The sequence below is a fragment of the Ctenocephalides felis genome, unplaced genomic scaffold, assembly GCF_003426905.1.
Source record: "Ctenocephalides felis isolate EL2017-DRISC unplaced genomic scaffold, ASM342690v1 CF-g0.4_SCAFFOLD_03572, whole genome shotgun sequence".
In the NCBI taxonomy this organism is placed as follows: Eukaryota; Metazoa; Arthropoda; class Insecta; order Siphonaptera; family Pulicidae; genus Ctenocephalides; species Ctenocephalides felis.
The window spans coordinates 29,016,582-29,034,768 of NW_020539726.1; the positions used below are offsets into that span (position 1 = coordinate 29,016,582).

Here is an 18,187-nt window from a genome sequence, read left to right on the forward strand (position 1 = left end):
TTTACACATAGTACGGCCTCAATATTCAAACATAGTGTATAATATTTCACAAATAATTAAAAATATTGATAACAAAAATATCTCTTGTTTTGTTACGAGTTCTTATTGGTGCTCTGTTTGATGCAAGGTGATTAATGTAAGTGCAAAAAAATAAATTTATGTTAAATAAAAGGTGTGCCAATTCAAAACTGAAAAATCACATTTACTATAAGTCTATCAAACTCAGTTGGTTCTTAATGTGTATAAAAAACTTAAGTAATAAAAGATAATATTAAAAAAATAATGAGAATATTTTTTGTATTTGATTATTGAGGTATTTTTAATGTCTTCTCATATTATGTGTAATTTATTGCAGATGATTGTTTCTTGTAAGCTTAAGAATAGAGGAGTTGACTTCCAAACCTTTCTTCAACATTTGCTGGAATGCCTAGATCACCAGAGCGAAGCTTGCGACTGACTTCTTCGATTTGCAGCTGAACTGTAAATGAAGGGGTTAAAAGAGGGCAAATGCCCCAAAATAGATATAAAAATTTTATGGCATCTTTAAAATGCATGTAATCATTTCAAATCAATTTCAAAACATATTTAAATTCTACAAAACCTGGTACTGAAGTTAAACTAATCTGTATTCTGTAAGCAATAATTAGTTAAAAGATTAAAATTGATATTTATTATTTAATCTAGATTGGCTCATTTACCTGATGTACCTATTAATTAGCCAATTTTATAGTTTTTTTTTTTTTTTTTTTAATATCTAAAGTATGAAATCTACGTAGTGAACTTAATATAGGAACTGATTACTTACTTAGATATGCTTCCTGCTGTTCCTTGGACAGAGTAGGAGGTAAGATTGTAGGCATACCAGGAATGAATGTTTTTATCATGTTCACCACCGCCCCAACGTGATCGTTTCCTTCTAGCCCTTGCCTCTTCCGCAGTTTCAACATGGGAGCTAAAAAGAGAACAATTCACATATTAATCACAAAGCTCATTTTTACTGATATATTTATTCAACTTGAGAACATACTAAAAGTATCTAAAGGTAAACATATTAGGTAAATAAAATATTTTGGATGAAATATATTACCTCCTAATCCATTACCACTCATTTGGTTATCTGCTGATCCGTTAATAAACCTGTAAAGTGTTCTAGAGTAGTAGCTCCAATTATATTTTCTAAAATAGAATATTGAAGACTAGGTTCCAAGATATTACTCGTCTCTTTATCTCTGCTTCTTGTGTCCCGATCTCTGCTTGTGTGCCTGTCTCTGCTCCTGCGATCCCTGCGGCGATCATGGCGATCTCGACTTCTCGACCTGATAAGGAAATAATATGATTAAGTGACATAATACTAGAAGAATATGCTAGCACAATGAGGTCCTTTTCATACCTTTTTCGATCGCGGCGTGTCGTGTCTTCGATCACGATCACACACGATCGCGATCACGTTCTCTGTCCCGGTCCTCTATCACGAATCGCGTCCGCGATCACGGTCACGATCACGATCACGGTCTCGATCTCTGTCTCTATCTCGATCCCTGTCACGATCTCGTCCACGATCTCTATCTTTGCTATCACGATCTCTGTGACGTGATCCAGAAGTCATGTTTATTACACTGATTAACACAAACTTTACACTGAAACGTACGATCAGAAAAGAACGGCACACAAGTAATCAATATTATACACTTGTTTACAACGGGAGCACCCTTATCCTTGCGAGCCCCCACTGAATTTTCAACTATGTACTTTGAGAAGTGAATTCAAAATGGCTGTCTTTTTAGCAGCTACAATCTGCGTCAATAAAACACTGCCAACATAAGAAAAAAATGATGAAGCTGTCAAAATCAAAACAGATTTAGAGGTTTACAACATTTTATTTAACGTACTTTATTGTGCAATAATCGATTTGATAACTAGAAAAATAAAAATCAAGACTTCGTGAGAAACATGTTAAGAATTCACTTACTTAGAATATAATATAATACAAATGTTCACTTTTCACCTTATCTGAATTGATTAAAATGACAGTTTTACATACTGGATTGCATTCGTTGTATGATGAGCTCAGAGTGTACTAGTATTTATCATGATGACAGTTAAATAAAAAGCATTAACCTTTTCTCAAATATTAATGTTTATATATAATCCCTATTGGAGAATATAATAGCTGCAATGAGTATACAAATGAAAGAAACACTTCATGATGATGAATATTATTTACAACTTACCAATAACCCAATTAGATTTGAAGCAGTTAGCCAGTTGACCAATGTTTTCTTTGATGATTCTAACAGACAGGTTTTTAATTTTTATCTCTATAACCCACTCTCATAAGAAATATTTTATTTAATAATATACATATACAGGTGTTTGCCATACGATCTGGAGGTGTTACAGGAGTAGTTGTCAAAGGGCCTGATGAAGATGAAAACATCAGCTTCAGGATGGAGGATAAGGGTGCTTACCTTTTCTTGTTAAAGTGCCTGTTTACTAGGTTGTTTATAGTCATATACATTTTTAGATATTTCTTTTTATAGGTCCTGTTATCTCCATAAAATTCTCACCTGATAGAAAAATCTTAGCTGTGCAACGAACAAATACAACTGTTGAATTTATGAATTTTGTTAATTCAACACTTGATCCACTTGAGTATTCATTGAATTGTAAAGCAAAATCCATAATTGTAGGATTTATATGGATTTGCCATAATGAAATTGCTGTTATAACTGATCAAGGCATTGAGTTGCATATTATTACTCCAGGTTAATTCAGATCAAATAAGATTGAATTGATCAAAGATCAAAATGAATTTATTTTCAATTTTTATTTTCATTAGAAAAACATTCGCTTAAACTTATTAAAACATTGGCTACATCTGTGCAATGGTTCACTTGGAGCTCATCGAAAGGAATCGCATTGTTGGCTAGCAGTCCAGGATTATTTCTTCAACCGGTGCAATTTAACCTGGGACTATGACTAAATTACCAAGACTTGAAAGTTTGTATGAGTGTAAAGTATTTTTTTAATATCATGAAAATCTATTGTTTTAAAATGATTGGTAAAATTTTCAAGTGGAACCTGGTCGAAGTGTAATGGAAAGAGATGTAACATTGGCTCAACTATATGGCTCTGTTTATGCACTAATCTTACGTCATAATCCAGAAAAGTCTGCAGAAGTACAAATATATACTTTAGACTCACCATCTCCAAGAAAGAGATATGTATTGCAGTTAGGACTGTCTGGTCGTTTTGCTGTAAATGTAGTTGATGATTTGATTGTTGTGCATCATCAGGTAGTTTATGAGATATATAAAAAATATATCAATAACTATAGCAAACAACTATTTGAAGGCTTCCAAAACATCTCTGCTTTTTGACATATATTTACATGGTGAATCAACAAATAGTGGAGTCACTTATCATTTGCCTCTGGCTCCTGCTCGTTCTATTAAACCATGTCTATTGAAGCATAATAGTTTGGAATCACCAACAATTAATTGCGACTTGTGTAAGTTCCCATATTTATTTTGAAATTTTTAAAAGTTAATTTTACATATTATTTATAGAAATTATAATCAATGTATCAATTATTTATTATTACAGATTCAGCAACATGGGTTGTATTTCAGCCAGATGTTGTAATTGATGCGAGATTAGGATGCTTTTGGTGCATATCATTAAATTTATCAGCTTTGTGCAAACTGGTTGTTGACAGAGTTATATTATGTGAAATACTATTGAATCGGACTAATGGCAAATCATGGCTCGTTAAAATGTTAAAGCAGTTGTTAAATGAAACAGATGCTAGTACTTTATTGCCTACAATAAGTGAAGTCTTCACGACATTGAACAAAGTGTATAAGTAAGTGTTTATAAAAATGCACAGAAAGAAAATTTAATTTAATTTCATTTATAAAATAAATATATTCTTTGAAATTGACCAAATTTGTAAATCTTACAGAGGGTGGTTAGATTCTGAATTACAATCACAAACTGCCACTGTGGCTTCTGTGAAGCCGGTACCGATGAAACATGCAATGCCCAGAGTAATGCTTGCGCAACATGATATGTACAGTCATGTTTTGCAAGGCTTACAAGATGCACCTCATATTGGTTGGGTGTTGATTTGTTATCTCAAAAGTCTGACGGAACACTCAATTCCCGCAGGTAAGTTGCTAATAAGCAATAAGAATATACATATTTTGCTCATATTTCTAAGAAACAAATTGCTTCTTTGGCGGCTCGTACCCCTGAACCTTTGTGTGCCAGGTTAATTACCACCTTAATATTAATTTTGCGGGGTTTCATTTCACATGATTAAAAGTGGATTTTTTTCCAGGTCATGCTTTAACCGAATTACTCATTACAACATTAATGAGGAAAGAAAAATTTAGCACACTACAACAATTGCTGCAATATGGAGTATTAGCAGATAGCAAACCTTTGGCTTGTATGCTTGTTTCATTATCTCACTTGTATCCCGCAGCAAGGCAAATAGCCAAAGATATGTTGGCTAGATTAAATGCACATGAGGTAATTAATATGATTATTGATTTAATATTTGATGTCCATATGATATACATTAAGAGAATAATGTATCACAGTTTTATCTTCCTAAAATTCTCAATACACTATATTTTAAACAAAAAATATATTTTACATTGATCATTATGATCAATATGATGATTATGTTATTGTTAATATAATAATAATAATTATTATTTTTTCATTCTAATTGTACAAAAATATCATCCTATTCAGCTATAATTTAAAATATGAAGTATGTTTTCTCAGTATTATTATTCATGTATTAATAAAATGTGATTTTTATTCAGGAACTATTAGAAGTATTATTTAGTGAAGGTGAAGTTTTAGAAGCCTTAAGATTAGCACGAAATGTTCAAGGAACAGACTCAATATCAGCTCGTAAATTTCTTCAAAGTGCTCAAAATACTGGAGATGCCCTAGTTTTTTATGCAGTTTATGATTTTTTTGTACAGCGAAATATAAAACTGACTGGATCTTCAGCATTTTCTAAAAGTGAGTACATATTTGAAATATATATTGAATTTTTTTAATAGCTTTGAAAGACCAAACTAAAATGCTTTTTTATATAATATGATTAATTATACATTTTACACATAATATCTAGCAGTGATTAAATGAATTTTGAAAAACAAATATAATTGCTTAATTAATTTTCTTATTAAATATTCTTTATAGTATGCGAAGTCTATGATCCTAAATTAATATTAATGACTATAAACGAAAAATTAAATATTCATGATCTGTAAATTTCAATTTAATTACAACTAAATTTCTTTTCTAGGTGATCATTGTGATACATTCGTTAAACATTATAATACATTATTTCCTACACAATAATATTTTTATAAAATAACTAGAGTAATCTATTTAATATATACAATATGTATAGACAATTTAAAAAATTCTTATATACAGAAATATTTATGTATATATATATACATTTATACATAAATATGAAATATAAATCTAATGGAATGAGATCTAGTAAACAAATAAATTAAGTGATGTATATGAGTATATTATAAATTTTTTAATCTTTGACTGAAAATTTCTTGTTGTTTCTCTTTAAGTTCTTTTTTGGGTTTTCCTCGTTTCAGCTGACCGTCCCTGAAATAAAATAAATACATGATAACAATTTTAACATTTATCTTCACCTGAAGTTAAATTGTCATAAATATAATTCAACAATAACTAATTTATTTGCTTTAAAGCTCTTTTTTCTATGGAGCATTTCTGCACATTTAATTTTATTCAAAATTCTGTGTAACATTCTAATTATAGGCCACATTAATAAATTATTTGAATATGTTATTTGAAAGCAGTATAATAGTATTTGAATAAAGAGAAGTTTGATTACGTAAAAACAAATACAAACCATTCCAAATCAACGAGCCCTCCTTGCTCAGCTATTGCATGCTTTACTCTGTTTGCAAATGCTATTGCTGATTCTCCATCTTCTCGGCACATTGGTGGCATATACCAAATATCACAAACAATGGCCCAAGAAGACATCATCATGAAAATATACATGAGCAAGGAATACTTTGAACTATTCCAGAATGCATCTCCAAATTTTGGATCATATCTGAAAAATGTATATGAAAAACTATAGACTTTCAGTCATCTTTGGAAATTGTTTTCTATTAATAGAAAATATGATGTAAAAGTAAGCAAGCAAGTTAATTATTGTTATTATCTAATGATGTATATGGATGAGTTGGCAAGGTGGTATATTAAAATGCATACAATCTTACTTCATTGCCACTGGATAAATTGTGCCATCGACTTCAAAAGTTCCTTTTTTGAATTGCATTACAGAGGTATTATTGATGCAAGTGCCTTCTGGAAAAATTAGAATAGAAGGATTTTTTGGATTTGCCACATGTTGTCTCAATCTGCAAAGGAATTAAATTCATACTTTAATAATACATACACACAAAAAATGATTAGCAAATAATTAAATCAACTTATTGTTTAGGAGGAGGAATTTTTTATATTATAATATTTTTTTTACCTTGAAGCTACTGCGTTTCTATCTTTTTGCTCCGCTCTTTCAAACCATATGTGAGGCGAAGCAGCAGCTAAAGATTGCTGTATCAGTCCGAAAAAACCACCATGTTTTTGCCCTATCTGTAAATGGAAAATATTTCTAATAATTAAGTAATAATTGTTAGTGGTAATTTTGTGTTTGCACAAAAAGGAACATATCTTACCAAGGAAAAGCAAGTTTCAGTTGAGAGCATTACTACATCTATAGGCGTTGTGTGGTTAGCCACACAAAATCCTCCTCGTTTCGGTCTATATTCAATATTGTGAAAAGTCAATACCGATGACAAAGCTCTGGCAAATATTCTGAAAGTAGTTTTGAATGCCAAATCGTTCAGCCAACGTTTGAAACTTCCATTTGGCAAACAACTGATCAACATGAACGCGACTACTGTCCAAAGTACCTGAAAAATAAATCAGCGAAAAATCTAGTAAAAAATGAAATACTCCAGAACAGTGAAGATATAAAAAATTTGATAAAGACTTTTAACAAAATTACAATCAATCGATAATACATTCTTATGTTAAGCTTTGATTAGATTTTCAATATAGGGATATAATATCATTAACTATTTACCCCGGTTAAGAAAATGATCATTCTCAATGGGAACAAAATTAGATATCTAACTATACATCCTATAAACCAAAGAATAGTTAATTTCCAGCTGATAAATTCGTAGCGGCGATTAGTGCGTGTAAGAAAGTTCCAATTCTTAAGTTCTTCTGCTTCAAATCTTGATGTCACTTCATCTTCGATAATACTTTCCATCCCTGATTTCAAATAGTTCAAACATCTTTCGATTCCTGATTCATTGATGAAGTCCTAAAATATAAAATATATTATTTTTTAAAGTATTTCCAAGTGTGGAACACTATTTTTTGTCATAGTAGGAATAACATCAATTGGACAGAAGAATTAGTCCAGAAATTAAACTTCCCTAAGGAAAAGTTTGTGCTATTGCCAGATTTATCGTCTGATTTTTTATTTTTATGTTTGCTCGACGTTTCATGTGATTCTGAATTGAATGAGACCAAATTTGGAAAAGGTATATGTGTGGGTGCACCGATTTTGGGCCTTCGTCGTTTTCTCAAAAAAACGTCTGGACCGATTTCAAAATTTCGATGTAACTCGATAAGGACTAGCGTTTATCAGTTTTGCGCGACGATCGGTCAAGCCATTTCTTTGTAATTAGTAGAAAAGTATAAAATTATTCATCCGCATTTTAGCTTACATACCTGAATGAATTTTAAAAATTCAAAAACTATTCTAAAAATATTGGTTATGAATCACGCTCATTAGTTTTTGGTAAGATCTAAATCTTTGGTAATTTTTCGATGGAACTTTGTATGGCGATAGATTTCGTAATCTGAAATAACAAACTAAAATAATATAGGCCTATGATAGAGGTTGAATTACAAAAATTCATTAAAGTTTGGAATAGCTCCGCGCTCTTAAGAGATTCTGATCAAAATGCTGAACTTGCCTTAAGGCAAAATGCACTTACTACTAATTCGGGAAAATATCAGATTGTGAAAAGATTTTTACTACATCAGTAATAATATTCAATTGGAAGCAAAGGTTATTTGTCCAGACATTTTTTGTTTTCTCTTGGAAAATTCAATTAACCTTAAGTAAAAATTAAAGAGACAGAAGGATAACTTTGAGTAAAAAGTTGTGGACCGCTACATATGTAAAAATTGATATTAATTCGAGCACTTGATGTTCACGATCAATAAAATCAATAAATAGCAATATAACCAAGATGACAATTTCACCAACTTATTTAATTTCCAATTAACCACTTACATCATCTCCTGGTAGATGACGACTGGCTTGTCTTTTGATTCTGGCCGGAAGCAATACTGTGTCTCGTTTGATGACGTTCATACCATTGTTGTTAAATCCATTTATAAAATCAGCTTTAGGAGACTTGGCATCATCATTAATTTCATCTTTACGTGTTTCAGTTGAAGTCGTAGTAGTTGAATCTACTGTTTCCGAAGTCGATTCGTTTTCTTCGACTTCATAATATGACGCATAATGTTTACTCCGTTCAGAACTTTCGATGTTAACTCGACCAAACTGAAAGGAAAAAGAAATTTAATAAATTTTCATTCCAATAATGGATTAAAATCCATATATTATATAAGTCAAAACTAAGGATAGAATAGTAAGAAAAAGTTTTGAGGAGCATGGATTAGCAACCACTAGTTTCGTGTACGATCCCGTTTCGGTCAGCTTGATATCAAGCAGTATGATATCGGATTTTTACTTGAAATTACAAATCACATTGAAATACATAATCTTTGCAAAATCGCCTTTCGTTGCTGCAAAATGATAGAAAGTAAAATAATACTATTCAAATATATTAAACGACTTGATTTAATATAAACAAGGCTTTGTAAACAGTCATTTGTTAAAAACAAAACAATTTTATCACTAAATGTCTTCATGATACTGACTGTCATGATTCTGACTATTGTAATTCAAATAAAAACTTAAAAATAAATGTTATAAGATTTGATACAAGTAATCAAATAACTTAGCAAAAAATACAACATTGAAAATCATTAATAGATACACAAGATTTTTTTTAAACTTTCTAATAAAAATAAAATGTTTTTAACTTCGCGACAGATCAAAAGGTAAACATGTAGTAGACAGAAAAACATGTGAATAAGTTGGCAGGTAGATAGGTGAACATGTAGACAGGTAGGCAGGTAGAAAAGTAAGTAGGTAGATAAGTAAACATGTAGACAAATAAACAGGTGGGCCGGTAGACAAGTGCACTAGTACGTAAACAGGTAGACGGAATAAATGTAGTTAAGAGACAGGTGGACTGGTAGACAGATAAACAGGTAGATAGGTAGATCATATAGAAACCAAAAAAATATTATTGATTAACTTCCCGTAGGGTAAGTTATAGTAATCGCAAAAAAATCGAAAATGAAAATTTTTGCATTTCTCGACGTTTCAAAACCTTCTGAACATTTTGGCATACCTTAGAAAAAATGGATGTATGTGTGTGTGTGTGTGTGTGTGTGTATGTATGTATGTATGTATGTATGTATGTATGTATGTATGTATGTATGTATGTGTGTGTATGTATGTGCGGATACAAATTTTCGTCGACGATTTCGGGAACACGGATCAACCGATTTGAATAATTCAAAAAACATTCGATTCGTATTGATAAGGAGACGTGCTGATTAGTTTTTGACAAAGGCAGGTCTAGCCGTTCCAAAGATACGGGGCAAAAAGTGCCACGAACGGTACCTCCGTTTTTAAGAGAACGGAGCGTCCGATTTGAATAATTCAAAAAACATTTTACTTGTATTGACAAGATGTAGAATTGATCAAATTTTCATGGAGGTAGGTCTAGCGGTTTCGGAGATCTAATAAAAAATGTAAAAAATAATGCCATTTGGCAGTTAAAAATTATCATTAGACATATGCACATCAAATTATCAGATATTTTATAGAGATTTTAACAATAAGTATATTGTTTTTTTTTACATTTTTATGGGTTCCGTACCAATGCTTATGCGTTGGACGGCGGCGCGGCACATGCGCGCTTTGATATTTCGTCTCTATGCAGTTCAAGCAGTGCGATTGCTTTGAAAAAAAGTTCAGAATTTCCAAAATATGTCAAATGAAGAAAACATTTTTTCAAAAAAATTTTTTGTATCCAAAAAAAAATTTTTTTTTTTTCATATAATTTTTTTTTTCAAAAAAAAGTAATTTTTTGTCAAATTTGTAGTTTCTCAAATCTATTTTTTTTTGATTAAATTTTTTTCAAACATGTTAATCGTTTTTAAAAAAATAATAATTTTTGGTACGGGAAGTTCCAGCAATTTGCCTTAAAGCACGATGCCCTAATTGCCTTAAGACAGAATTCCACTTACAGCTAGTTAAATCGATTATTTACTGTTATTGGGAAAATCATACAACATGCCACAAGATAAAATGCCGTTTGGGATACGTTTTTTAAATATAATATTAAGGTATAAAATAAATATGAAAATAGCATTCTCAATTAGTTAAGAACTCTTTTTTATTAGTTCGACTTTTTTCTCTGAGTTTTAATGAGTTAATGTTATCAAAAACATGTTATTAATTAAAGGTTTTGCCCTAAATTATGTAATTGCCTTTATATGTAATTTTTTTTATTTTTACATATATTTCGCATGAATCATATTTATCTGACACTATACTGCAAACGAAGTATTATATATAATTTAATTTTATTAAACCTACAATTATTATTAAAATTAAAATGATTAAAATTATTAAATAATATTAATATGACAGCCTGGCTACTTTAATGGGTTTAATAATTTTGTTCTGATCAAATCATCACGAATTATTAAAAATAAATTTTAATTATCAAATTAATTTTATTTTATATATTATCAAGCATATCGCAAATGTCATTTACAACGCAGTTTAATCTTAAAAAAATATTATCAAGATTTTTTTGTTGCGGAATTAGTTGCTATGTAAATATTTTTGCAATCAGTGTAATAATAAATATCTCAATATAGTACTGCGCGATCACTTTTTATATTTTAGTACAACTTTTTTAACCAAATTTAATTAAGAGCCAAGGACACGTTTTATTAATTAATTAATTTTAATTTTGACGAATGCCCACAATGCTCTAACAAAATTTACGAAATTTAATATTTTTTTCCGTTATACATCTACAAATAATACTTAAAAACTGACTTTTTATCATTTTTATTATTAACTGACTTAAACCATATGTAACTTAAACCATTGTACTTATAAGATCTTATTAGAAGCTAATTTGAATCTAATTAGATTCTTCTTAAATTTAACTTTGGACTTATGAGTTGCATATATGCTCGAAATTTTTTTTAGGTTCGTTAGAGTTATTCAAAGATAAAATGACGATTCAATTTTTTCAAAGGTTCAAAGTCGATATTATATAGTGTTCAACAATCAACGTGTACTTTGAATCGATTTTTATTAATATAATCTAAAAAATGATTCCACGTTGTTTGATAACAAAATAAAGGCATATATATCTCAAAAAAGATAATAAGATCATAAAATAATGTTAATGACCCTATGAATTAATGCACTATAAAAAAGTAGAGGTACACCTATAGGTCTAACAAGGCTGAATAAACTTTTTTATAGTAAAGTAATAATAATTAATTTAAGGTCATACTTTCAGTAATTTTAATTAAAGACAAATATATGTTTTATTAATGCATTTTTTATTGTTATTTTTGAATCTATGAGTTAGCTTTTTAGTAATTATTACAGTTACAGCCTGTAACTTACAGCCCAGTAAACCACAAAACGTAATGAAAACGTTAATAGAACGTAACAGGTTGTACGTGAAACATAGCGGTTACGTAACCTAGGAGGCACACAAACGTATCTATTTCCGCCTCAAAAACGTAACGGCCTGTTTTGTTACGCGAAAACGTAACGGTTTCGTTTTTGTAACGTTTCCAAATTGCGCGAAAACGAAACGGTTTCGTTTTTGTTACGTTTCTAAATTACTAAATTAACGTGTAGGTGTCTTTGATGTAACTTAAAAATTTAATAGAATTTGCTGTAAATATAAAAACCATTTTTTATATTAATTTTATTTCATATTTTAATTAAGAATTTACAAAATTTACATAACATATACTTAAAATTACAAAACTACAGAATATAAATTTGGATTTTAAAAATTTGATTAATCTAAAACAAAAATAACAATTCTAACAAATTTCTATTTAACAGGATGGAATTAACTGTTTTATTTTGATTATAAAATTTTAACCATTGAAAATAAGTCTTGTGTAAAATTCTTGGCAACCTTTGTTTATCAAATTGAAACCATTTCACTGCTTTCTGTTTGTAAATGTATCTAAAACAGAACCAAACAGGTTAGAAACAATTTCTACAAATTGTTTATTGATAATATTGATTTAAATTTTTTGTAACATTACCTCTAAAAATATTCATTATTTTCAAGTTATTGACAGCTAGGCAGTCCTTTCAACAATACCAAAAACATATTAATTCTTCCTCGAATTACACTTTAGACAATAAAGAAGATTTTAGTCTCTGAATTTTTAAATATATTTTTGCTGAAGTAAAAACAATAGAAGGTAATGATTTGGAAATATTGTGATTATTAATATAAATTGTAACAATACTTCTAATTACCTCTATTTACTTTCATTATTTATTAAGAACAAAGTGCAGCTAATTCCTTTATGAACGTATTGCTCAAATATTGTCTTAATTGTTTCTTGTCAGTTCAGCCGAATTTCATCCACCAACTTTTAAATCATATTTTTGCTAAAACTAAATCATAAAAAATTAATACTAAATCATCTAATCATCTCTAACTATCATAATGGGGTATACCAATTCCATGACACATGACACGAGTGTCATCATTTAATGCTGTAAAAAATTTTATTCTTCTTCAAATCATTTTTTCGTGATGATGGTGGATTATTATTTTACATTCTAACTTTGCATTCATATTCTTTATTTGAGCTCTTTATTCATATCTTTATTATGTTCTGAGTCATTATATTTCTTCAATTGAAAACCATTGTATTAGTTTTTGCTCCTGTTTAGCCGAACTATATTATTGTTACTGAAGGGGCTACAAATATTAAATTTGTATCTGTATATCTCATTTTTACTAACCTTTTGACTCAACATTGCAATAATCATTGAGGTTATGATTTGTAGAATTTAATTATTATTTGATAAACATACATTTGATGAAAACATCTACAAATAACAAAATACGCGAATAAAATTTCCATTAAGGTCCAACTATATACTGAAAAAAAAATCAATATTATAATAATATATAAATTAAAATAATTTACACATGTTTTATATTTATACTTACCTTGATCGACTCCATTTTAAACATTTTAACTGCACACTGCATAACTAATACGTTCTACATTAATCATATAAAACATTAATCATATAAATAATGATTAAATAAATGCTTCAAAAGAATGAAATAATTTGCTTGTCAAAAGATCTTCAATATGAAGCGTCCATTAGAGTCATTAGTCATAGACAGAAAAGTAAAATATATAGAGTCACGAATAACTTTCAATTGTATTTTCGTGCATAGAGTCTCGCATACATAAAAGAGTAGAACACGTAACCTATCTTTTTGACAGTTTTGTGAAACAGCTGTACCGCACCGTCCATTTTGTATGTTAAACTTACAAAACAGTGTAACTGAACGGTTACGTTATGAAGAAAACCATGCATTAACGTTTAAAAGTTATAATTAAACGTAACATTTACGTTTTATTAACGTAACCATAAAAAACATAACAACGTTTCTTCTGTGGTACGTTACTTTAACTTTATGTGACGTTTGTGGTTTACTGGGAGGTTTAAAATATAAAGTGTGCCTTAAATTTTAATGCAATTTTGAAAAAAATTCTTATTGATTCCAAATTATGACTTAAAAAAATTAGATTATTAGGCAGCAACAACATTTTAGATTCAAATACTTAACAAAAATTTCATCGATAATTTAAAATCAATTGAATTTTGAATAAAAAGTCAGGGATAGACAATAAAACTTTAATAAAAATATTTTTTGAAACTTTCGCTAACTCGGATCTTTTTTAATAAAACCACAAGTAGATTAAAATTAACGTTTTTACTGAAAATATATATATTTAACTTCTTTTATATATAGTTGATATTATGCTTATCAATTTTAATCATTTATTAGATAATAATTTTCAATTGATTATACAATAAAAATCAAAACACGTTTAAATACTTAAGCATTTAAGAAAAAATCATAAAATTCTTTCTACTAATATATACTTGATCAATTCAATAATACTGAAAATGAAAAAAAGTGTAATATTATCACATTATTTTATTCTTACAAAATCTCCAGAATCTAAATCGTAATTATAAATTTATTCCAATAAAATTACGTTTGTGCAACACTTTGCTTATTTCCAATGCTAATTTCCATAGGATAATTATTGATATTGATTTCTGTAAATAATTGGAGTGCTAACGACCTTAAATATCTTAATTACATAACAAAATGATAAGAAATGTCGTTTAAAATATAAATCATATACTGCCACGCGACTTCTCTAATCAAATTATTTTGAAATATTTTATTTATAAATGTTCGATATCATTTTGTAACGATCGCTTTTTAGCTAAATAGTAATTTTTAAGATTACTTAATTCGATTATAAAATAGATTTCAATCATTTGCAAGCTTTAAAATTGTTATCAGTGTATTAACGAATAATTCGGATTATTAACACTTCTTATTAATTATTAACTTTTTTGTGCCGTTTTTTTTCAGTAACATCTTACATAAACATTAGAAGTTGATGATTATTTGATTCTGTATAATTACTTCCTAACAAATAATAATTATTGCTAAATCATTCTTATGCTTAGAAACTAAAAATTATTAAAAAAATTAAAAATATTGAAGATCTTGCAATCGCTCTTGATTTCACTAAGCATTTTAACCCTTTCCACTCGGATGCCGGCGCTCCGGCGGCAAAATACGTAGTAATTCCGCAATTAGCGAGTGGAAAGGATTAAGTCTTTTATGAAGATTTCTTTCAACTAATAGTCTAATAAAGTCTGCGCAATTTTTTATTGAGTATTAGCAATAGTATATGTAACGTATGCAATTTCATATTATCATGAAATATTATTGAACTTGAAAAAGTTGTAAAAGATGAAAAAACACTCTACAAAATGATGTAAATGATTTTGCAAATTGCGTTAGTTATTATTAATTCAATTATATATATGCAAGTCATGCAATAGAACCTGTTGATGAGTTGTTTACAAAAAACGATTGCAGTTCGTACAAGTTTACTTATGTCGTACCTGCACTTTAACTCTGTGATAGAATGTTAGATAATAAATAAATATCTGCTTAAATAAGGTGCCCAAAATACTAAATTAATATTTTTTTTAACTATAATAACAAAAAGGTCAAAGGCCTTAACACCAATCATTCAAGAAACCAAGGCATTTATTAAGTTGCCAATACCATTCGTGCGCGGATATATAAACGTGACAATTCATAGAATTCAATAAATCAAAACTTTACCGGTGTTATGAATCAACATTACTAAAGATATGACTATCGATTAAAGATTTGTTTAATAATGAGGCGGAAATAATATTTGGAAAATTTTCTCACACCTATTTTGTGTTATCAATATTTAAATACTAATGGTTTTATTAACAATGGATCGTTTGATGTTTAAATTCCCTCCGTTTGTCTTGCTAGGATAAGTTATAGTGATCGCAAAAAAATTGAAAACGAAATTTTTTATATATCTTTACGTTTCAAAGATTTTTATAAACATTTTGGCATGCTTATACTAAATGGATGTATGCGTGTATGTGTGTGTGTGTGAGGTGCGGATGTGCGGATACAATTTTTGTCGACGATTTCGAGAACACGGATCAACCGATTTGAATGATCCACAAAACATTCGATTCCTATTGATGGGGAGACGTGCTGATTAGTTTTTGGCAAAGGCAGCAAAGGAAGTTCCGGCAATTAGCCTTAAGGCATGATGCCATGCCCTACCAGTTATTTTTATTTTTGAATAGTCCAATTAGGTTGCCTTACAAAAAGCCATGTAATAACCGACTAATATTTGGAAAATTTAGTTAGGGGTTCTTGGGAGTATTGAGGTCTGGTTAAAAAAAAACAAAAAAAAATGTTTATATATACATATATATATTAGTTATTTTGCAAAATAATTATTACTTAAGATATTTTCATATCATTTTGTAATGTATGATTATCGATATAATAGATACGCGTTTATATAAAAGAGAAACATTACTCTTGACCTTGTTGTGATAATTTAAATGAATTGAATTAATTTTGATATTGAAAACGTTAGTTCAAAAGTATCATGTTGAGTTTTAATCATAACTTTATCAATTTTCAACAATTTATGCCATATAAAGTTTAAGTTTAATATTGTATCATAACAAAAATCACTAACAATTTGCACTAATTGCCTTCTTTTCTTATATATAATTATAGTTGTTGGTATTGAATTTGGACTGAAGTAATGATTTAAATGAATATGACGATATGAAAGTAATATTCCGATTTTTAATATCATTTCCATTTTTTGTGCAGAATTTCAATCAATTTAGCCATTTTTTTATGAAGTGACCAACTCTTAGAGGTATAATCAAATCATACCGTATAATATAATTTAGAGTGCAGAAATTTGCATCTAATATTTTAATTTCCACTCAATGGTGATTTGTTGAAAGTGGTTTTATGTTGTAAATATTTTCCCAGTATCTATTTATTATTTATATTTTCATAAAAATGGTTAAATTGCTTCAAAAACATGGTTAAATAAGCATGCATGTGCATTACTTTTATTAATTTCGGATTACTTTCGAGGTGACGATTTATTTGATATCAAATAAGTTGTTTATAAAAGTTTCAAAATATAAAATTGTGTATTAAAATATTTGTATTAACTAGTTGGCATTGGTATTTTGCCTTGAGGCAAGTTACATGGACTTCCCGATATGTGTAAATAATCGACTTAATCAATAAAAACTTAATTAATTTATGAGTGATTAAAGGAAGTTAAAAATATTGCAAGAAAGTGCATTTTTTCTGTTTATGAAGATAACAGAATCACTCAGAATTTAAAAGACAATATTGAAATGTGGAAAGAAAAAAAAAAATTTCCCCAATATTGATATGATATACATAAATCTTTATTATCATTTGAAAAATAATATTAGAACTGAAATAATCTATTTTTGACAGAAAACGATATTTTCTTTGAACACTAATCGACGACAACCGTACCAAAATTCAAAAGGTAATAATCAAACAGGTTTTAACTAAATAACACTATTTCTGTGTGAAATAATTACAGTTCAAAATTTTATTGTAAAGTGCAAGAAAGGAGACAACGATCTCACGCAACATGTGCGTGCGCATCAATAAATCTATCGAATTGATGGTTTGGTTAAAAGGTTCATATTGTATATTTATATTATATTTTATAAATTTCAGAGCATGTGTTCTGTAGCCAGATAGATACATATATTCTTTATCTTACCTCAAATAGTTGCAACAAAAGGCTCACATACAACCTTCTGACACCTAGCTGTTGTCCAACAACTGCCAAAAATACAACAGAACTAACAAACAGTGCAGGGAACATAAAAAAGGAACATGCAAGTACTAACAACAATGTTGTCGTCAATATCATTTCACATTGCAAACTAGTCACATTAAAATGTTTCCGTAAAATTTTGTGATACAGTTCACCGAGGTCTATGTCGAACAGACCCATTTTTCACTATTAAAATTAATTTAATTTTTAATATAACTTATTTTAATTTTATTTAATATATTATGAATTAATAGTAGTAAAAAAGTCAGTCATCAATTCGTGTTAGTTTAGATATCACAGCATGAGTTTAGGAGTAGTACTGATTTGAACGCAGGCTTTTTACAATGACCCAACTGTACGCCGGACTTTGTGAGTACATTTAAACAGAGAGCTAATG

At 28.9% G+C, this 18,187-nt stretch overlaps 2 protein-coding genes across 2 annotated transcripts; one reads left to right on the top strand and one right to left on the bottom strand.

The window, feature by feature from the left end:
- The first annotated feature begins 1,993 nt into the window (after positions 1 to 1,993).
- Positions 1,994 to 5,406, top strand: LOC113387688 (regulator of MON1-CCZ1 complex-like). The gene is given in 12 exon segments (XM_026625050.1): positions 1,994 to 2,301; positions 2,370 to 2,460; positions 2,541 to 2,765; positions 2,840 to 2,962; positions 2,965 to 3,000; positions 3,076 to 3,296; positions 3,355 to 3,511; positions 3,607 to 3,865; positions 3,965 to 4,170; positions 4,343 to 4,536; positions 4,839 to 5,043; positions 5,333 to 5,406. Coding segments are annotated over 12 exon segments (1,899 nt in total). The 5' UTR covers positions 1,994 to 2,175; the 3' UTR covers positions 5,389 to 5,406.
- A 146-nt stretch (positions 5,407 to 5,552) lies between these two features.
- Positions 5,553 to 17,974, bottom strand: LOC113387567 (glycerol-3-phosphate acyltransferase 3-like). Its single transcript, XM_026624905.1, has 8 exons — positions 17,734 to 17,974; positions 8,405 to 8,680; positions 7,175 to 7,420; positions 6,765 to 7,001; positions 6,566 to 6,681; positions 6,306 to 6,446; positions 5,927 to 6,136; positions 5,553 to 5,658 (listed from the first exon to the last, which is right to left on the bottom strand). Exons 1-8 carry the CDS (start codon positions 17,968 to 17,970, stop codon positions 5,571 to 5,573), a joined length of 1,551 nt encoding a protein of 516 aa, XP_026480690.1. The 5' UTR covers positions 17,971 to 17,974; the 3' UTR covers positions 5,553 to 5,570.
- Positions 17,975 to 18,187: the final 213 nt, after the last annotated feature.